Genomic DNA, 17,343 nt, shown 5'->3' with positions numbered 1-17,343 from the left:
GGGGTGACGTTCCCCTGTCACATGAAACCTACTCCACTGGTTTAGTGGCAAATTCCATTGTGAAAACATGCCCCATATAGTGTGACAATATGCCCCACTTTTAGGGCATATTCAATGAACTGTATCTTTCTTTGTTAAAAAGAGTGAAAATTTTAGTTCAAAAATAAACCTTCCCTGAGAAATATTAACTGGATATTTATGGTTGCGCAAGAAAAAACACTTTATCCATCACTCTGACTGAGTTGTAAAATTTCCGTCATGGTTTATTTTTATCTGTCATACATGTTTTAATTTTTGTAAGTACACTCATGGGCATAGCATCCATTATAGTTGCATATACATGAAAATTGTTAGGCTTTAATGATATATTAGCACATGTGCAAGTCTGGTGAAACCAAGGGGTTCTTGGGTGAAAGTTCTACCTGTCGATGAACCGCTGTGCCAAAGCAAGATTTTCAAACTTTGCCAGTCATGTGCAGCTTTTAAACGGAAATAAATGTCCAATCAGAATGTTTGAAAATGCACATACAAACAAGCACAATTTCACTAAATGTTTTCAGTGTGCCTGATATAACAATAAAGTGTCACAAATGAGAAGCACACATCTTTGAAGTACTCCCCTAAAATAACTGACAATTCTGCTCTGAGCATAACGTTTGCGCTTAGATTATATGCAAGTAATTGGCAGAAAGGATACACTGCTTTTTTTGTGCTTTATTATAATAAAGTATCACACTAATCCTGCAGTAACACACTAACGTAATCACTGATGTATTCAGTCATTAATTCAGAGATACTCGAAATCTGAACACAATTGGCCAAAAGAGACACATATTACCAGGTGTTGATGGTGATGGCACATGTTAATAAACAGCTTAATACTACCAGGCAGCAGGGCACAGGGCACATGCACACAGTGGGAGTGTGTGTGTGAGAGACAGTGAAGTCAAAACATTTCTTAGCATAGCATTTGATATTATCAGTGAATGACGGAGATTTTTCAGTTAACTCAACCCCTGAGTATATAACAGGAATTCGAGTGGAGGTACTGTTAATATGCTATTTTAACAAGGAGAGACTGGGTTTGTGTAGGAAGTACTTTTTACTGAAAGTATTGTGGGTTGTACATGGTATGCATATTTTCTCTGATCATAGATTACCATGCAAGTGCAAAGATTGTGACAGATAGCAGCTGCATTTGTGAACTAATGCTTGCATGTGTGTGTGTTTGTTTGTGATAGCCTCACCTCATTCTTGAGTTCAGCGATCTGCTGTCTCAGTTGAGTTATATACTGTCTGGAGTCTGAGTGATTCAGCTGGCCTTGGATCAGCCCTTCCTCTTTCTGGTGGCAATACATAAACATACACACACTCCTGATTATACTGACTAATACATACCCACGCAATCCTGTAACAGAAAAACACCCCTGTTTTTGCACCCCTCACCTGTATTTCTAGCTCGGCTATCTTCTGCCGGAGTTCAGCCATAGCTGCCATGCTGTCAGCTTCTCTTAGTCGCACTGCCATCACCTCTTCTTTGCTCTTAAAGAGAGAGACAGCAGAGAGAAATCAATGACAATTTCTAAAAAAAAAAACAAATACATTTAAATTATATTATGAATAATACAAATGACAAATTAATAAGAAACCTAAGTATTCACAAATAAAACATTCATACAAATCTATCCATTCATCCATCCATAGTCAAGTTGCTGTAAACTTGGTTGCAGTTCAACTATGTCTGTTTACTCTATACCTAATTAACAATTATTCATTTATTTACCCATCCTGTATTACCTTACTGTGAATGTACTGTACCTTGCAGTCAAACTCAGCCTGCTTTCTCTTCATTTCACTTAGTTGGCTCTGTAGCGTTTTGTTGTGAGAAAGAGCGTTTTGGAGCCTCTCCTGCAGGGAGGCACTGTCCTGCTCATGCCGACTAACTAGCTTACAATTGATCTGGTTCTATGGAAACAGGTGGAAATGAGTCAAGATATTGTCTTATATGCATTTATGTATTTGTTGCCTTATACTGTTAGTTGTTTACTTAATCAACACTATACAATGTAATGTGGTATGTAATATTAACAACCAGTTTTAAGTGAGTTCTTCTTTAATTGTGCTTTAGAGCTTCTTCAAGGCCTAACACAATATTTTGTTTCATAAGTGCTCTCAACCCCATTTAAATAATGGTAATAATTAAGGTAATACTCAAGGTGCAAAGTAATACACAAAATCTGCGTTTTTGGCAATGCTGCCAGGAAACTACTTAAAGTGGTTTGAGAGGTGAGTCATAAGGCAGTTCACATGTGTAATATTAGGCCTATTAGCATTGATTTCATTACACAACTTAGTTGGTTTGCATGGAATTTTTTGGCAAGTCATTAAGAGTACAATTATCACTTTGTGCCTAGGGAGCCGTGGCTATGTGTATACTGGTAGTTATTGTTACATTATTTGTACGATGTATGGATGCTTTAGTCCTAACCTGGATGTCCAGCTGCAGATTTTTAAGTTTGACCTCTTTGAGTTCAGCCTGTGTTTGAGCCTCTCGCAGTCTCAAACTCATTAGTTTATCCTGCAACTCATTTAATGCATTCTTCTTAGGAGACTCTTTCCAATGGCCTCCTCCTCCACGAGATGTATGATTCTATGATAAAGAATTAGAGTAGATTTAAAGGAATAGTTCACCCAATAATGAAACTTCTCTCATCATATACTCACCCTCATGCCATCCCAGATGTGTATGACTTTCTTTCTTCTGCTGAACACAAATTAAGTTTTTTAGAAGAATTTCTCAGCTCTGTAGGTCCATTCAGTACAAGTGAATGGTGACCAAACCTTTCAAGCTTCAAAAGGACATAAAGGCAGCATAAAAGTAATCAATACGACTCCAGTGGTTTAATCCATGTGAGAATCAGATCAAAATTTAAATCCTTTTTTCTTGTAACTTCTCCTCCTGCACAGTAGGTGGCGATATACACGAATAATGTGAATCGCCAAAACAAAAAAAGAAGAAGAACTCTTAGGAGAAAAGAGCACTTAGGAGGAATGTTTGATAGTAGAGATATACAGTAAAAAAGGACATAAATATTGATCTGTTTCTCACCCACACCTATCATATCACTTCAGAAGATATGGATTTAACAACTGGAGTCATATGGATAACTTTTATGCAGCCTTTATTTGCTTTTTGGACCTTCTCAGTTCTGGTCACCATTCACTTGCATTGTAAAGGATCTACTGAGCTGAGAAATTCTTATAAAAATCTTGATTTGTGTTCTGTAGAAGAAAGAAAGTCATACACATCTGAGATGACATGAGGGTGAGTAAATGAGGAGAAAATGTAAATTTTTGGGTGAACTATCCCTTTAAGGAGCAGCAGAGGGTCCAACAAAGTATCATGCCATGCAAAAGAATGCTTCCTTATTTTGGCATTTCTTACTTTTCTAAGAATGTCAAACCAATCAACAAATGTAAATGAGTTGACAATGAGTAGTGTAAATGGGGTTGTGTAGAGTTGTACAGATACAGATCAGTACAGTTGTGTAGAGTTCAGTTGAGTTGTGTGTAGAGATCAATTGTTGAATGCAGAGATAAGTGGGATTGTGCAGAATTCTGTAGGATTGTGTTGAGATCAGCAGAGTTGTGTAGAGTTTAGCAAAGTTAGCAGACTTGTATCTAGAGTTCAGTAGACTTGTGCAGAGATCAGTTGGGTTGTGTAGAGACCAGTATGATTGTGCAGAATTCAGTAGGATTGTGTTGATATTTGTAGAGTTGTGTAATGTAGAGTTCAGTCGAGTTGTGTAACGATCAGCAGATTTGTGTAGAGATTAGGTGGGCTGTGTAGAGATTAGTAAAGTTGTGTATAATTCAGTAGAGTTGTGTAGCAATCAATAGGGTAGTGCAGAATTCAGAAGAATTGTGATGAGATTGGTAGATTTGTGTAGCGTTGTGTAGAGACAAGTGGGGTTGCGTAGAGATTAGCAGAGTTGTGTACAGTTTAGTATTGTTGTGCAGAATTCAGTAAGACTGTGTTGAAATGTGTAGAGTTGTGTAGAGTTATGTATAGATCAGTAGAGTTGTGCAGAGATCATTACGGTTGTGTAGAAGTTAGCAGAGTTGTGTACAGTTCAGTATTGTTGTGCAGAATTCAATAAGATTGTGCTCAGATATGTAAAATTGTGCAGAGTTTAGTAACCGTGTAGAGTTCAGTAGGGTTGTGCAGCGATAAGTCGGGTTGCGTAGAGATCAGTAAAGTTATGTAGAGTTCAGAAGGGTTGTATAGTGTTTAGTAGAGCTGTATGTAGAGTTCTGAAGGGCTGTGTAAGTTCAGCAGAGCTGTATATAGAGTTCAAAAGAGTTATGTGGGAGTCAGTTGGGTTGTGTGGAGATCAGCAGAGCTGTGTAGAGATCGGATGTTGTATGTAGAGTTTAGTGGGGTTATGTGGAGATTAGCAGAGTTGTGTAGGGATCAAAAGTTGTATGTAGAGTCAATAGGGTTGTGCAGAGTTCAGTGCAGTTGTATGTAGAATTCAGAAGAGTTATACTGAGATCAATAGGGCTGTGTAGAGATTAGCAAAATTGTACAGAGATCAGTACGGTTGTGCAGAATTCAGTAAGATTGTTTTGAAATCTGTAGAGTCATGAAGAGTTCAGGAGAGTTGTGTAGAATTCAGTATAGGGTTATGGAGAGATTAGCAGATTTGTGTAAAAAGTTGTATGTTGAACTAATTAGGGTTTTGAAGAGTTCAGTAGGGTTGAATAGAGATCAAAAGTTGTCTGTAGAGTTTAGTAGAGCTATGTGGAGTTCAGTGGGAGTATGTAGAGATCAGTAGATTTGCTGCACCTGCCAGCAGTGGTTAAGGTCAGTAACGGCCTCTTGCATCTCTCTGAAGGACCGGAGTGTCTCCTGCTCTCTCAGTTTCACCAGCTTCAACTCCTCCTGAAGCTGAGCTACATTAATTTCATCAGGCAGATGAGCTGCTCCTCTACAATGTACAGACATTATTTAATTAATGCACCCAAACACAACACAAATAAACAGAAGAACATACACCTTTACTCAACTAAAGCTGAAGCTCTATTTTAAAATGTAGTAAGCCGCAACATTTTAGATATCCAAACAGTACGCAGCCAAATTCTGATAGCTTATAAGAGTCAACATCGCATGTATCCTTTGCAGATAAGGATATCCTAGAATGCACTGGGAAAGGTCAGCGGAAATTGTCATCCAACATGGTTTTATAGAGTAAAGGAAACTGTTAAAGTTTAACTAACTATACTTCATTCAGTAATGAAAAGTACAGATAAAAGGATGCTGCCTGAGAAGGTGGCTACCTATATATGCCTGATACTTTTTTATCCCTTAAATCCTACCACTTGCCCTAAATCCTCAAACCTTGCATGCATTTTCAGATTTATTTCATTAAGACATTATTTAGCATGCTTATTAGGTCGTTTTTTTCATGGGGACCGTTGGCTATTCCCCACAATGTAGGTGATTTAAGGTTTACTATGCTTGTCAGTGAAACCTGACCCATATATACCTTCTCCAGATCCAGTACTTTGTCCTGCATTTCTTTCAGTGCACCGAGTAGTTCGGCCTCCTGCAGCCGAGACTGTTCCAACTGAGTCTGCAGTCCACTCACAAACTCCTCTGTATACTACAGATAAAGATAGAGAAACAGAGAAAGTATTAAAACACTGTTGCCTGCACAGCGGGCAAGAATGACTGCCATAACATCACATTCCCTTCGGGAAAACAGTCACTGTAAAGAGGCTAAATTTAGTGCAAGCATTTATCATCCAGACCGCTACTGGTACGTGGTACATATTACTATCCTCAGCGTTGGCAGTGATGGACTGGATGGTCCAATCACAGTTGTTAGTCATTCCAGGATAGAGCATTTTAATTAATCATTTTCTACAGATAGCAGGGGCAGATGTCAATGTGTATCTTAGGTAGGCTACTGATGCTTGTAAATAACAGATTTAAACAAGCACACTTCATGTACAGATATCCCTGGTAAAACATAAAACATCTTAAAATTTTAATGCAGCCCAATGGAGGATTCAGCTTTTCAGGCCGATAAACACCTCCTTGAGGAAGATCAAAGGCCACACTTATTAGCCAACAGTATTTGCCGTTCAATGGTTTAAACCAGCAAGATTTCAGTTACCAGCCCAGATCTGAAACGACTAGGCTACATCACCCATATATTGTAAAATAACATAACAAACATTCTGTAAGTGTCTACTCAGAGCGACAGTGTTTCTGGGAATTTTGTTTTTAGTTAATTTGAATGTTATCTATCACTGCTGTGGCAGTGTTGATGTGAGTGTGCTACTGCTGTCTACTTTGTGTATATACTGTGGCCTACCAGAGGGGGCTGTGGCCTGGCCTGGAGACTTGTGTGAATGCTGGTTCCCACGGACTTAAACTTCTCTTTTTCTTACCTCCCTCCAACCTTTCCATTCACTTCATCATACCCGTTTTACTCAGATGTTTCGATCATGGAGAGTCTCACTCACTTTATCTCTGTGTACATGAAGAGTGCTAGCTAATGGATTGGACTCTTAGCAAGAAACAGGATAGAATGTGGCACACAGGAAATGAACCTTACACAAGAGAAAACAAGCACTGCCTAACATTTAGGATGGCTTTAATTACGAGATGTAATTAAATGTGTGTGTGTGTGTGTGTGTGTTAAAGCGGGCTGTGGATCCACAAAACTTTCAACTCTACACACATAACATTTCATGTCAACCACAGTCAGCCCCTTTGCTCAAGGTAATTCATCAGATTTAGGTCAAATAAGTGTACTAAATTTTCACTTTAAAACACACACACACACACACACACGCACACGCGCACACGCACGCGCACACGCACGCGCGCACACGCACACAGTGTGATCTTTACAAAAAATACATAATATTAATCTATATAGTCTCTAACCTATAAAGTCTCAAAACACATTGGAAATCTGTGAATCTCTTCATTTAATCCTAAAAATAATCAGACAGTTTTATGATTTATAATTAAAGCAGGAAATTTATGAGAAAAAATGAAGAAATATTTAAAGGGATAGTTCACCCAGAAATTAAAATTCTCTCATCATTTACTCACCCTCATGCCATCCCACATGTGTATGACTTTTTGTCTTCTGCTAACACAAACAAAGAGTTTTAGAAGAATTTCTCAACTCTGTTGGTTCTTACAATGCATGTGAATGGTGACCAGATCTTTGAAGGCCCAAAAGGCAGTTTAAAAGTAACCCATAAGACTCCAGTGGTTAAATCCATATCTTCTGAAGTGATATGATAGGTGTGGTTGAGAAACAGATCAATATTTAAGTCCCTTTTTAACTGTAAATCTACACTTTCACTTCCTGCTTCTGGTGTGGAAGTGACTTTCACTATTACATTCAGCCACCTACTGGTTGGGGCTGGTCAAAGGTGGCGAATTATAGTAAAAAAGGAATTAAATATTGATCTGTTTCACCCCCACACCTATCATATTGCTTCAGAAGATATGACCACTGGAGTCATACGGATTAATTTTATGCCTCTTATGTAATTTTTGGACCTTCTGAGTTCTGGTCACCATTCACTTGCATTGTGAGGACCAACAGAGCTGAAATATTCTTCTAAAAATCTTCATTTGTGTTCAGCAGAAGAAAAATAGTCATACACATCTGGGATGGCATTAGGGTGAGTAAATGATGAGAGAATTTTCAGTTTTGGGTGAACTATCCCTTTAAGAATTACCCCCTTTTTGTTTTTGAAAATTTAAATTTTATTTTTTAAGTGTGTATATGTTTCTGTTTTCAAGTATTATCATAGGTGCAGTAGTGTGCATGCTTTTGTGTGTATCTGTCTATGTCTGCACATATGTACGGTACACTGTACTGTAGTTTTGTGGACCTCAGCGCTACTATACGATGGTGATCAGTTCTGGTAGTAGAATAGCACAGGAAAATCTAAATAGATTGAGAGTGTTGCTGTGAGTGTGAAACATGTCATGCTCACAGCTCTCACTCAGCATGACACACACCACACCCCAACATCTTCTCACACATGCCATTCACTCATTCACACCTACACAAAAAAGAAATACCCTGTCTGCTAGATGTCAATAGTTAAGCATCCATTCTTATAACTTGTGAGGGTGAGACAACATTCTAAAATCGAATAATGTGTATCAACAGTCAACTTAGTACTGTAATGAAAATGAAAAATAACTAGTCATTTTCATACATCTTATCAGAAAACTATCTCTGACCTGTCAATGACCCAGTTCGCTTGTAGACTGTGTAGTTCAGGGTAATTGTGTTGTGGGAAAGCAGTTCTTTTGACTAAAAAACCCTGTGTACAGTGTAAGGCCAGGTGTACACTGAACATAATGAGCTATGATTTAAAGTCAATGTGAAAGTGTGTTCACAACCCATTTTAATGTTGTAATGTGATGCATTTCATAGTGAAACCAGATAAAAAAATAAAAAAAATAAAAAAGTGCAGAACTTGATTATATCCATTGATTAGATCATGAAAAGGGCAAGGTAACAATAGCCAAAAAGGAAAGTCGTTTAAGAGGTTGAGCAAGTTATTACAATTTAAAGAAAGATTATGATGGCAAACATTTTCATTCTTTGGAATATTGAGCCACCCACAATAATATGTCTTAAGACAGTAAATGTACAGATTTCATGTTGACTTCTCAATTAAATAGCATGTGTCTGAGCTTAATTGTCATTACATTACATTGTCCCTGTACAAAAAAGGGAAACTTTCTATATATCTATATCTACAGTAAATCTCCCTCTCTCTCCCTGTCTCTACAGTATATATACTTATAATACGTGTGTGTGTTTCTGTTCAGTTGGCCAAAAAATAAATAAATAAAAAATAAAAAATATCAGGGAACATTGGTGGATTCACTAAATCACTGTTACCTTGTGTTGCTGAAGATCTCGGATATTGTCCTGTGCCTTCTTCAGACTCTCACTGGTATTATGACACTGTTGCCGAACCACTGCAAGTTCACGCTTAATTACATAGTTCTCTTCGGCCTCCTGAGCTCGTGTCACCTGACCCTGAGAGAGCAGAGGTTGAGTGAGTAGAAATCTTAAGATATTTTTTTTTTTTTAACTTGAGGTTAAGTGGAGGTAAGTATGCCATTCCAGTAAATGTTATGAGAGGGACTACATGCAATGACACCTCTGGGTCATTAAATCAAGGGGCGAAAAATCTGATTAAATTCAAGAATCAAAAGAATCCCAGAGAATTTGATAAATTTCATGAAAATCTAAAAATGGCAATGGACCTAAAACAGAACCTTGATGCACACCTATTTTCCACATCCCACATGCAAGGGTAAGAGCACTGCTGGTGTAGAGTGTCAGGGTTAACCTTCATTTGGAGCACCTCTGGGACATTATTCCAGCCATACAGACAAATGTGCTGTCAAGGCAGTGTTGGGAAACAGCTTACACCAACAGAAAAACAACATTTTTTTTCATGCAACAGGCCCAACTGAAGTGAGAAGGGAGGAGGAGGCAGTGCAGGGCCAGAAGAAGAGCGGATTAAGGGAGAAACTGTGGAAGGATGAAGAGGGTAAGCCATGAGAGGAAAGGAAGGGAGGGGGTTAGTGAGCAGTTGGTTTGACAGTACTGTACCTGAATCAACCTGTCTGCTAATGCAGCACTCTCCTACAACACCATGAGAGGAGGAAAAAAGGAAAAAAGGATAAAGAGGAAAGAAAGGGACAGAAAGAAATGAGAAAAGGGAAGGAAACAAAGGACAAGCAAAAAGAGATGCATTGAAAAACATAGACACACATGAAGAGAAGAAGTTAGGCAGGATAAGGAGAGTGGAAAAGGATCAGAACAGTATTAAAAAGGCATTTTGGGAGTATAACAGAATGGGAATTCAGAGAATATTGTGGGTAAGTAATTTCAACAGAGGAAGGCAGAAAAATAAGAAAAGGAAGACAATACTTCCAAAGATACTACTGATAAGATAACAATACAAAGATAACACTACAAAACTTTACCATCAGGAAAAAGGCAAAGGTAGTAGAGCTGAGCCTCTGCTTAGATTTACATGCTCTAAAAGTTCACATGAATCACAGCATCAGATATTTACAGTTTACATAAATTAATCAAGGCCAAATTTGGTTAATGCAAACAGGTCATATGAGTTAGAAGCCATCTCACTTTCTCTAGGGTTTCAATCCTCTGTTTCAGTAGTCTGTTTTCTGTACGTAGTCTCTGTTAAAATTAAAGAAAAAAAAAAGGATATTCTAAGTTCAAATTCATTCTTCTCCAGAATTAAAGGTTTAAAATTAAATAAAATAAAGATAAAGTGGCGCAGAAATTACGCACTTCACCTTTAAATATAGAATGTACACAAAATCTAGCTAAAAACAATATTTGTGCTATTTTATTTTCTCTGAACACATTTTACAGACCTTAATCTCAATCTGTTCCTCCATCTCTTTGTTCTTGATGGTGGTATACTCCTTTTCTAGTCTATGAGTGAGAACGCAACAATTTAATACAGACCAAAGTAAGTTATTTCATTATATATATTTATATTTTAATACTTTCAAATCACTCACTTTTTCATTCTCTTGGGATTGTACTTGACCTGATAAGCCCGTAGGATGAGTTTATCTGGGCAGCTGTCGAACTGATGTGGAATCACCTTCTGAAAGTGCTGCGAGATCAGATGCAGTAATAGATGACACAAAATCATTCCCATACACTAGATTGTTAAAACACACATCAAATTTAATCCTAGAATGCATACGTAACGTCAACCCCCTTAAATGCATACAGTATGTGGGTCAAAAAAGACCCAGGTGAAATCTAGATGCTCATTCTTTACAAAACTACGTATAACTTTGTATAACCCTAATGATAAATGTATTAGTAATTTATGTTTTTAAATTATTGATTTATCTTTTTTCAATTCTAAAGAGTTTCAGAGACATTGAAAATAGAGTAGGAATTTTGGGTGGTAAAATATGAATTGTCTCAACAACTCTACTCACACAATCAGGATAAGGATAAAATGTTTTTAGTAAAAAAAAAAGTTATAAACTTGTAAAATGACAACCTTATGTACTCCATTTTTCTGAATGACACTATATTTCTATATTACTCTGTGTAGCTATATGTTTTTGGGAGTGGTGAGGTGTACTTAAAAAAAATAATAATAATAATAATAATAATAAATAAATAAATAAATAACTTTATTGAGGAATACCAGAAGAGGCAGATCAAAAGATCACTACATGAAAAAATGATGTTCTAAAATCTAGACGCAAGGTCATTTCTAACCCACATTTGTGCTCTACAGTTAAAGGAGTTGTTCACCCAAAAATGAAAATTCTGTCATAATTTACCCTTGTGTTGTTCCAAACGTGTATGACTTTATGAGGAAGAAAAGTATCATAAATGTAGTCCATGTGTCCCATGCTACATATTCCAAGTCTCAAATGACTCACATTTCAGGTTGTTTCTTACCAAAACCTACTGTATGCCTTCAGAAGACTTGGAATATGACACACAAGTCACATGGACTACTTTATGGTAGTTTTTGGTCCTTTCTTAAGCTTTAAAGTGAGTCAATATGAAAGGAATAGTTCACCCAAAAATACTTATTCTCTCATCATTTATTACCCTTACGTTGTCTCAAACTCGTGTGACTTTCTTTCTTCCATAGAACAAAAACAAAGATATTTTAATGGAGATATGATGTCTGTTTGTCCATACAATTCAAGTGAATGGTGACCAAATTCTGTGAAAAATGAAAACAGTGAAAACAGTAAAAACTTTGTAACATTTTGGTCTGTTCTCTCTCAAAACCAACTGGATCGATTTATGCAGCCTTTATGTCATTTCTGGAGCTCAAAATTTGATCACCATTCACTTGCATTGTATGGACAAAGCGATATCTCAATTAAAATATCTTCGTTTGTGTTCCATGGAAGAAAGTCATACAAGTTTAAGATGATGAAAGGGTGATTAAATGATGAGAAAATTCTAATTTTTGGGTGAACTGTTCCTTTAACTGCCACTATATTGAATGTCAGAATGACAACTGAAAGATGGACTGGGATATTCATTAATTTCTTTCTGTGTTCTGCATAAGAAAGAAAGTCATGTGGGTTTGGAATGATACAAGGGTGAGTAAATTATGACAGAATATTCATTTTTGTGTGTACATTTCCTTTAAGTGTTACTTTTGTTTTATGCATCAATGCAGATAGCAGAGAATTAATTTTAGAGAGTAGTCGCAAGTGAGAAAGATAGTAAGGTAAGAGGGGAGGGTGTTGTTTACTGTGTGATAAAAAGGGATTTTTTTTGTCCTAACCTGTGACATTCCCTCCATGTCTAGCTGTATGAGGTCTGTCTGGTTGTACTGCAGTATTGCTATCCCAACTCGGAATATAATCTCCAAACCCTGAGAAAACGGCAAAAGGTTTATTACATAAATACTGACAAAAACATGCACATCCTTTAAATTATTTTTGTCTTTAATACATTTCTTACAAGCGCCTTGATACACTCACACCTTTAAAGAGCCTGAAAACACACATCCAACACATTCACACAGGTTAACCAAGCTGTCTACATTGGGACTTTCCATTGCTCTTAAACTATTTTGACATTATGAATGTGACTATATAAAGTTAACAGACATTTTTAAGTCTCTTTATGTATCTTTCAGAGAAGAGGGTTTTCAGATTTTGTCTGTCATTTTATTCTAAAAAAGTATAGCTAGGACAGAAGCACAAACAGAAAGACTCTTTTGTCCATACCTCATACATAAAGATGTCAAATATACGTGTAGCTATTGGTAGGGGCAGGAAAGTGAGGAATAGCGTGAGGAACCAGGATGAAGCGTACATAGAAGTGTGGAAACTCTGAGAACGGAAATGAACATTCAATTCGGGCAACTGCTCCTAATGGGAATGGAGAACAGAAGAGATACCAGTGAAAGAACTGTCCAGTGACAGAAAAATGGAAACTTCTTTGTTACTGACACAACTTCAGACTATCCACTACTATAAATCTGCTGCCTCCTTGTGGACGAACATTGTATTCCTCCAAAGTCAAACATCTTAAACAGTACATTTGAAAAATGTAATAACATAATAGAAGAAATATATGTATTAGAATAAAGAACAATGAGAATAAAGTAATTGTAATTGTATATCTCTATACCATCTTAACAACATATTATGTTAGACATTATTTTAAATACAACATTTAAAATTAGCTTAGATACAAGTCATTTGTTTCTCTTACCTGTAGCAAGTGTTCAAACTGGTAGATGCACAGACCAAGTTCAGCCATACTGGGTTTAAACAGCTCTCTAAGCCTGTACTCCTGCATTAGTCTAACAAACACACAGAAAGCCTCCTCTTCTGGCATCTACACACACATAATGAATGAGACATTGAGTTCAAGCAAAGCTTTGGGAAACGGGGAAGCTCACAGTATGTCTTGGCTAACAGACATCTCTTTACATGTATTTCATTAAGCATCTTCAGCTCATTATAGCAAAGCAGAAGAAGCAAACCTGCATCAGTAGTAATCCTACGATGAAGGCACTGCCCTGACAATAACCAACCTCCCGATCCACCAGAGAATATGCCTAGGAGACCAACACACATTCACATGTTAATATACAAATGATAAAGTTCACATTTTAAATAACATTTTAGAAAAGTAATATTAAAGTTTACTAAATAAATAAACAGGCCATTGTTTAAATGTGCCTTTAAAGGAACAGTTCACCAAAACATGAAAATTCTTTCATCAGTCGCTCACCCTCATGCCATCCCAGATGTGTATGACTTTCTTTCTTCTGTTGAACACAAACGAAGATTTTTGGAAGAATATTTCAGCTCTGAAGGTCAATACAATGCAAGTGAATGGTGAACAAAACTGCACCAAAAAGCACATAAAGGCAGCATAAAAGTAATCCATAAGACGCCAGTAGTTAAATCCATGTCTTCAGAAGCAATCCAATCAGTTTTACGTATGAAACAGACCAAAATATAACTCTTTTTCACTATAAATCCTGACATCAGCAGTCTCCTTGGCGATCATGATTTGAAGCTCAATTACACTTCCTAGTGTCATCTAGTGCTCTGTGCATGCATCAAGCACTAGGAAGTGTTATCAAGCTTGAAAACATGATCGTGCCTAGAGACTGCAATGATAAGATGTGCAGTGAAAAAGAAGTTGTATTTTGGTCTGTTCTCACCCAAACCGAATAGAACGCTTCTGAAGACATGGATTAAACCACTGAAGTCATATGGATTATTTTTATGCTGCCTTTATGTGTTTTTTGAAGCTTCAAAGTTCTGGACAGCATTCACTTGTTTTGTGAGGATCTACAGAGCTGAAATATTCTTCTAAAAATTATTTTGTGTTCTACACAAAAAAAAAAAAAAAGTCACATCTGGGATGGCATTTAGTTTTTGGATGAACTATTCCTTTAAGACACCTTGCATTTGAAATAAGAAGCAGCGCTTCGAATGAAAATAAAAATTAATCATTTACTCACCCTCATGCCATCCCAGATGTGTATGACTTTCTGTCTTCTGCTGAACACAAACAAAGATTTTTAGAAGAATTTCTCAGCTCTGTAGGTCCACACAATGCAAGTGAATGGGTGCCAAAATGTTTATGCTCCAAAAAGCACATAAAGGCATCATAAAAGTAATCCATATGACTCCAGTGTTTTAATCCATATCTTCAGAAGTGATATGATAGGTATGGGTGAGAAACAGATCAATATTTATGTCCTTTTTTTTTTTTTTTTTTGCTTGAAATTATTCTGCCTGCCCAGTAGATGATGCTATGCATGAAGAATGTGAATCACCAAAAACACAAGAATAAGAATGTGAAAGTGATCTGTTTCTCACCCACACCTAGCATATCATTTCTGAAGATATTGATTTAACCACTGGAGTCATATGGATTACTTTTAAGCTGATTTATGTGATTTTGGAGCTTAAACATTTTGGCACCCATGCACTTACATTGTATGGACCAAAAGTGCTAAGAAATTCTTCTAAAAATCTCCATTTGAGTTCAGCTGATGAAAGAAAGTCATACACATCTGGGATGGCATAAGGGTGAGTAAATGGTGAGAGAATTTCCATTTTTGGTAGAACAATTCCTTCAAGATCAAGAAGTAGTTTTTTTTTTTAATTTATTTATTTGAGTGATAAAATTACTTTTTGTTCAGATCTTGTTTTTATCTTACTGATCTTAAGTAGTAATCTTTTACTTGTCACTCCCCTTTCTCAACGTCTTACCTTCATGACGTTAAACAGAACTTCCTGCCCCAGGCTGTCCTGGCCTTTGAAAAAGTCGTGTTCTGGGTACGTGCGGGCAATGTCTCTGCGTATGAGTTTCTCACATGGAGATGACATTTTTAAGAGTTCAGAATACTGATTCTTCACAGGCATGTCAGTGGCATTACATAACAATTGCCAAACAATTGCTCTGAAATGATGAGGAATGCCTTTCCTAATTAGCTCCTGCGAAATAAGAGAAACATAAAGAAAAAGAGATGAATATATACAAGTTTCAGATTGTTTTCTGTCTATGAAACTTTTATCATGTGGGTTATTATGGGCTTAAAGAGATAGTTCACCCAAAAATGTAAATTCTGAAATCATAAACTCACCTCATGTTGTACAAAATCTGTATGACTTTCTTCCTTTCATGGAACACAAAAGGAGATGTTAGGTAGAATGTTAAGTACTGACAGCATTAGTCACAACTCAGTTTCATTGCATTTTCTTTCCATACAATGAAAGTGAATGGTGACTAAGACTATTTTGTTGAACATCTCCTTTTGTGTTTCATCGGGAAAAAAATGCGAAATACTGACAGCATTTTTATTTATGGGTGTGGGTGAACTATTCCTATAACATGACACATCTAGGCTATTATCATTCAGGACCACTAAATAACCTTCAAAAGTTTGTCCTTTTTTCGTCTCCACTCGTCCCACTCGTTGACGATGCGTCCCCACAGGATCCAGGTGTCCTCTTCCAGATGGGACAGGTTAGAGGACGCAGATGAGCTTGACACCAAAGAGGACCCACTATTTCTCCGAGATCCACTCATTGAACGCATGGATTTAGAATCTGCCTCTAACAACCTGCATGCAAACGAAACACTGAGATTAACTGATATTATTGTCCCTAAAAATCTATCTATCTAATATATATATATACATACATACATACACACAGTTGTGCTCAAAAGTTTGCATACCCCAGCAGAAATTGTGAAATTTTGGCATTGATTTTGAAAATATGACTGATCATGCAAAAAAACTGTCACAGATTTCAGCCACAAATGCCTGAAGAATTGTTCGGGATACAAAGAAAAACCCACAGGTAACCTCAGGAGAAATACAGGCTGCTCTGGAAAAAGATGGTGTGGTTGTTTCAAGGAGCACAATACGATGACACTTGAAGAAAAATGAGCTGCATGGTTGAGTTGCCAGAAAGAAGCCTTTACTGCGCCAATGCCACAAATGACAACACCTTGACATGCCTCACAGCTTCTGGCACACTGTAATTTGGAGTGACGAGACCAAAATAGAGCTTTATGGTCACAACCATAAGTGCTATGTTTGGAGAGGGGTCAACAAATACTGTGCTCCTTGAAACAACCACACCGTCTTCTTCCAGACCAGCCTGTATTTCTCCTGAGGTTACCTGTGGGGTTTTCTTTGTATCCCGAACAATTCTTCTGGCAGTTGTGGCTGAAATCTTTCTTGGTCTACCTGACCTTGGCTTGGTATCAAGAGATCCCTGAATTTTCCACTTCTTAATAAGTGATTGAACAGTACCGACTGGCATTTTCAAGGCTTTTGATATCTTTTTATAACCTTTTCCATCCTTTTCCATCTTCATAAAGTTCCATTACCTTGTTACGCAGGTCTTTTGACAGTTCTTTTCTGCTCCCCATGGCTCAGTATTTAGCCTGCTCAGTGCATCCACATGAGAGCTAACAAACTCATTGACTATTTATACACAGACACTAACTGCAATTTAAAAAGCCACAGGTGTGGGAAATTAACCTTTAATTGCCATTTAAACCAGTGTGTGTCACCTTGTGTGTCTGTAACACGGCCTAACATTCAAGGGTATGTAAACTTTTGATCAGGGCCATTTGGGTGATTTCTGTTACCATTATGATTTAAAAAGGAGCCAAACAACTATGTGATAATAAATGGCTTCATATGATCACTATCCTTAAATAAAAGACAGTTTTTTTTTGCATGATCGGTCAT

General features: G+C 37.1%; 1 protein-coding gene across 1 annotated transcript in view; it reads right to left on the bottom strand.

Moving 5' to 3' along the window:
- The window catches only part of evi5l (ecotropic viral integration site 5 like), a 75,383-nt gene that overhangs the window by 24,693 nt on the left and 33,347 nt on the right, over positions 1-17,343 (bottom strand). The window contains exons 3-19 of the mRNA XM_051704531.1: positions 16,011-16,200; positions 15,347-15,571; positions 13,597-13,671; positions 13,323-13,448; positions 12,833-12,976; positions 12,385-12,474; positions 10,625-10,722; positions 10,475-10,535; positions 10,221-10,274; positions 9,681-9,713; positions 8,958-9,098; positions 5,540-5,666; positions 4,850-4,986; positions 2,489-2,650; positions 1,819-1,965; positions 1,447-1,542; positions 1,248-1,343 (exon numbers count right to left, since the gene is read on the bottom strand). Coding sequence (XP_051560491.1) covers positions 1,248-1,343; positions 1,447-1,542; positions 1,819-1,965; positions 2,489-2,650; positions 4,850-4,986; positions 5,540-5,666; positions 8,958-9,098; positions 9,681-9,713; positions 10,221-10,274; positions 10,475-10,535; positions 10,625-10,722; positions 12,385-12,474; positions 12,833-12,976; positions 13,323-13,448; positions 13,597-13,671; positions 15,347-15,571; positions 16,011-16,200 — 2,002 coding nt within the window. The remainder of the gene's footprint in view (positions 1-1,247; positions 1,344-1,446; positions 1,543-1,818; positions 1,966-2,488; positions 2,651-4,849; positions 4,987-5,539; positions 5,667-8,957; positions 9,099-9,680; positions 9,714-10,220; positions 10,275-10,474; positions 10,536-10,624; positions 10,723-12,384; positions 12,475-12,832; positions 12,977-13,322; positions 13,449-13,596; positions 13,672-15,346; positions 15,572-16,010; positions 16,201-17,343) is intronic.

This window comes from Myxocyprinus asiaticus, chromosome 8, assembly GCF_019703515.2.
Source record: "Myxocyprinus asiaticus isolate MX2 ecotype Aquarium Trade chromosome 8, UBuf_Myxa_2, whole genome shotgun sequence".
Taxonomy (NCBI): Eukaryota; Metazoa; Chordata; class Actinopteri; order Cypriniformes; family Catostomidae; genus Myxocyprinus; species Myxocyprinus asiaticus.
The sequence above is the reverse complement of the archived record's forward strand: the minus strand, read 5'-3'. Positions and strand labels throughout refer to the sequence as shown.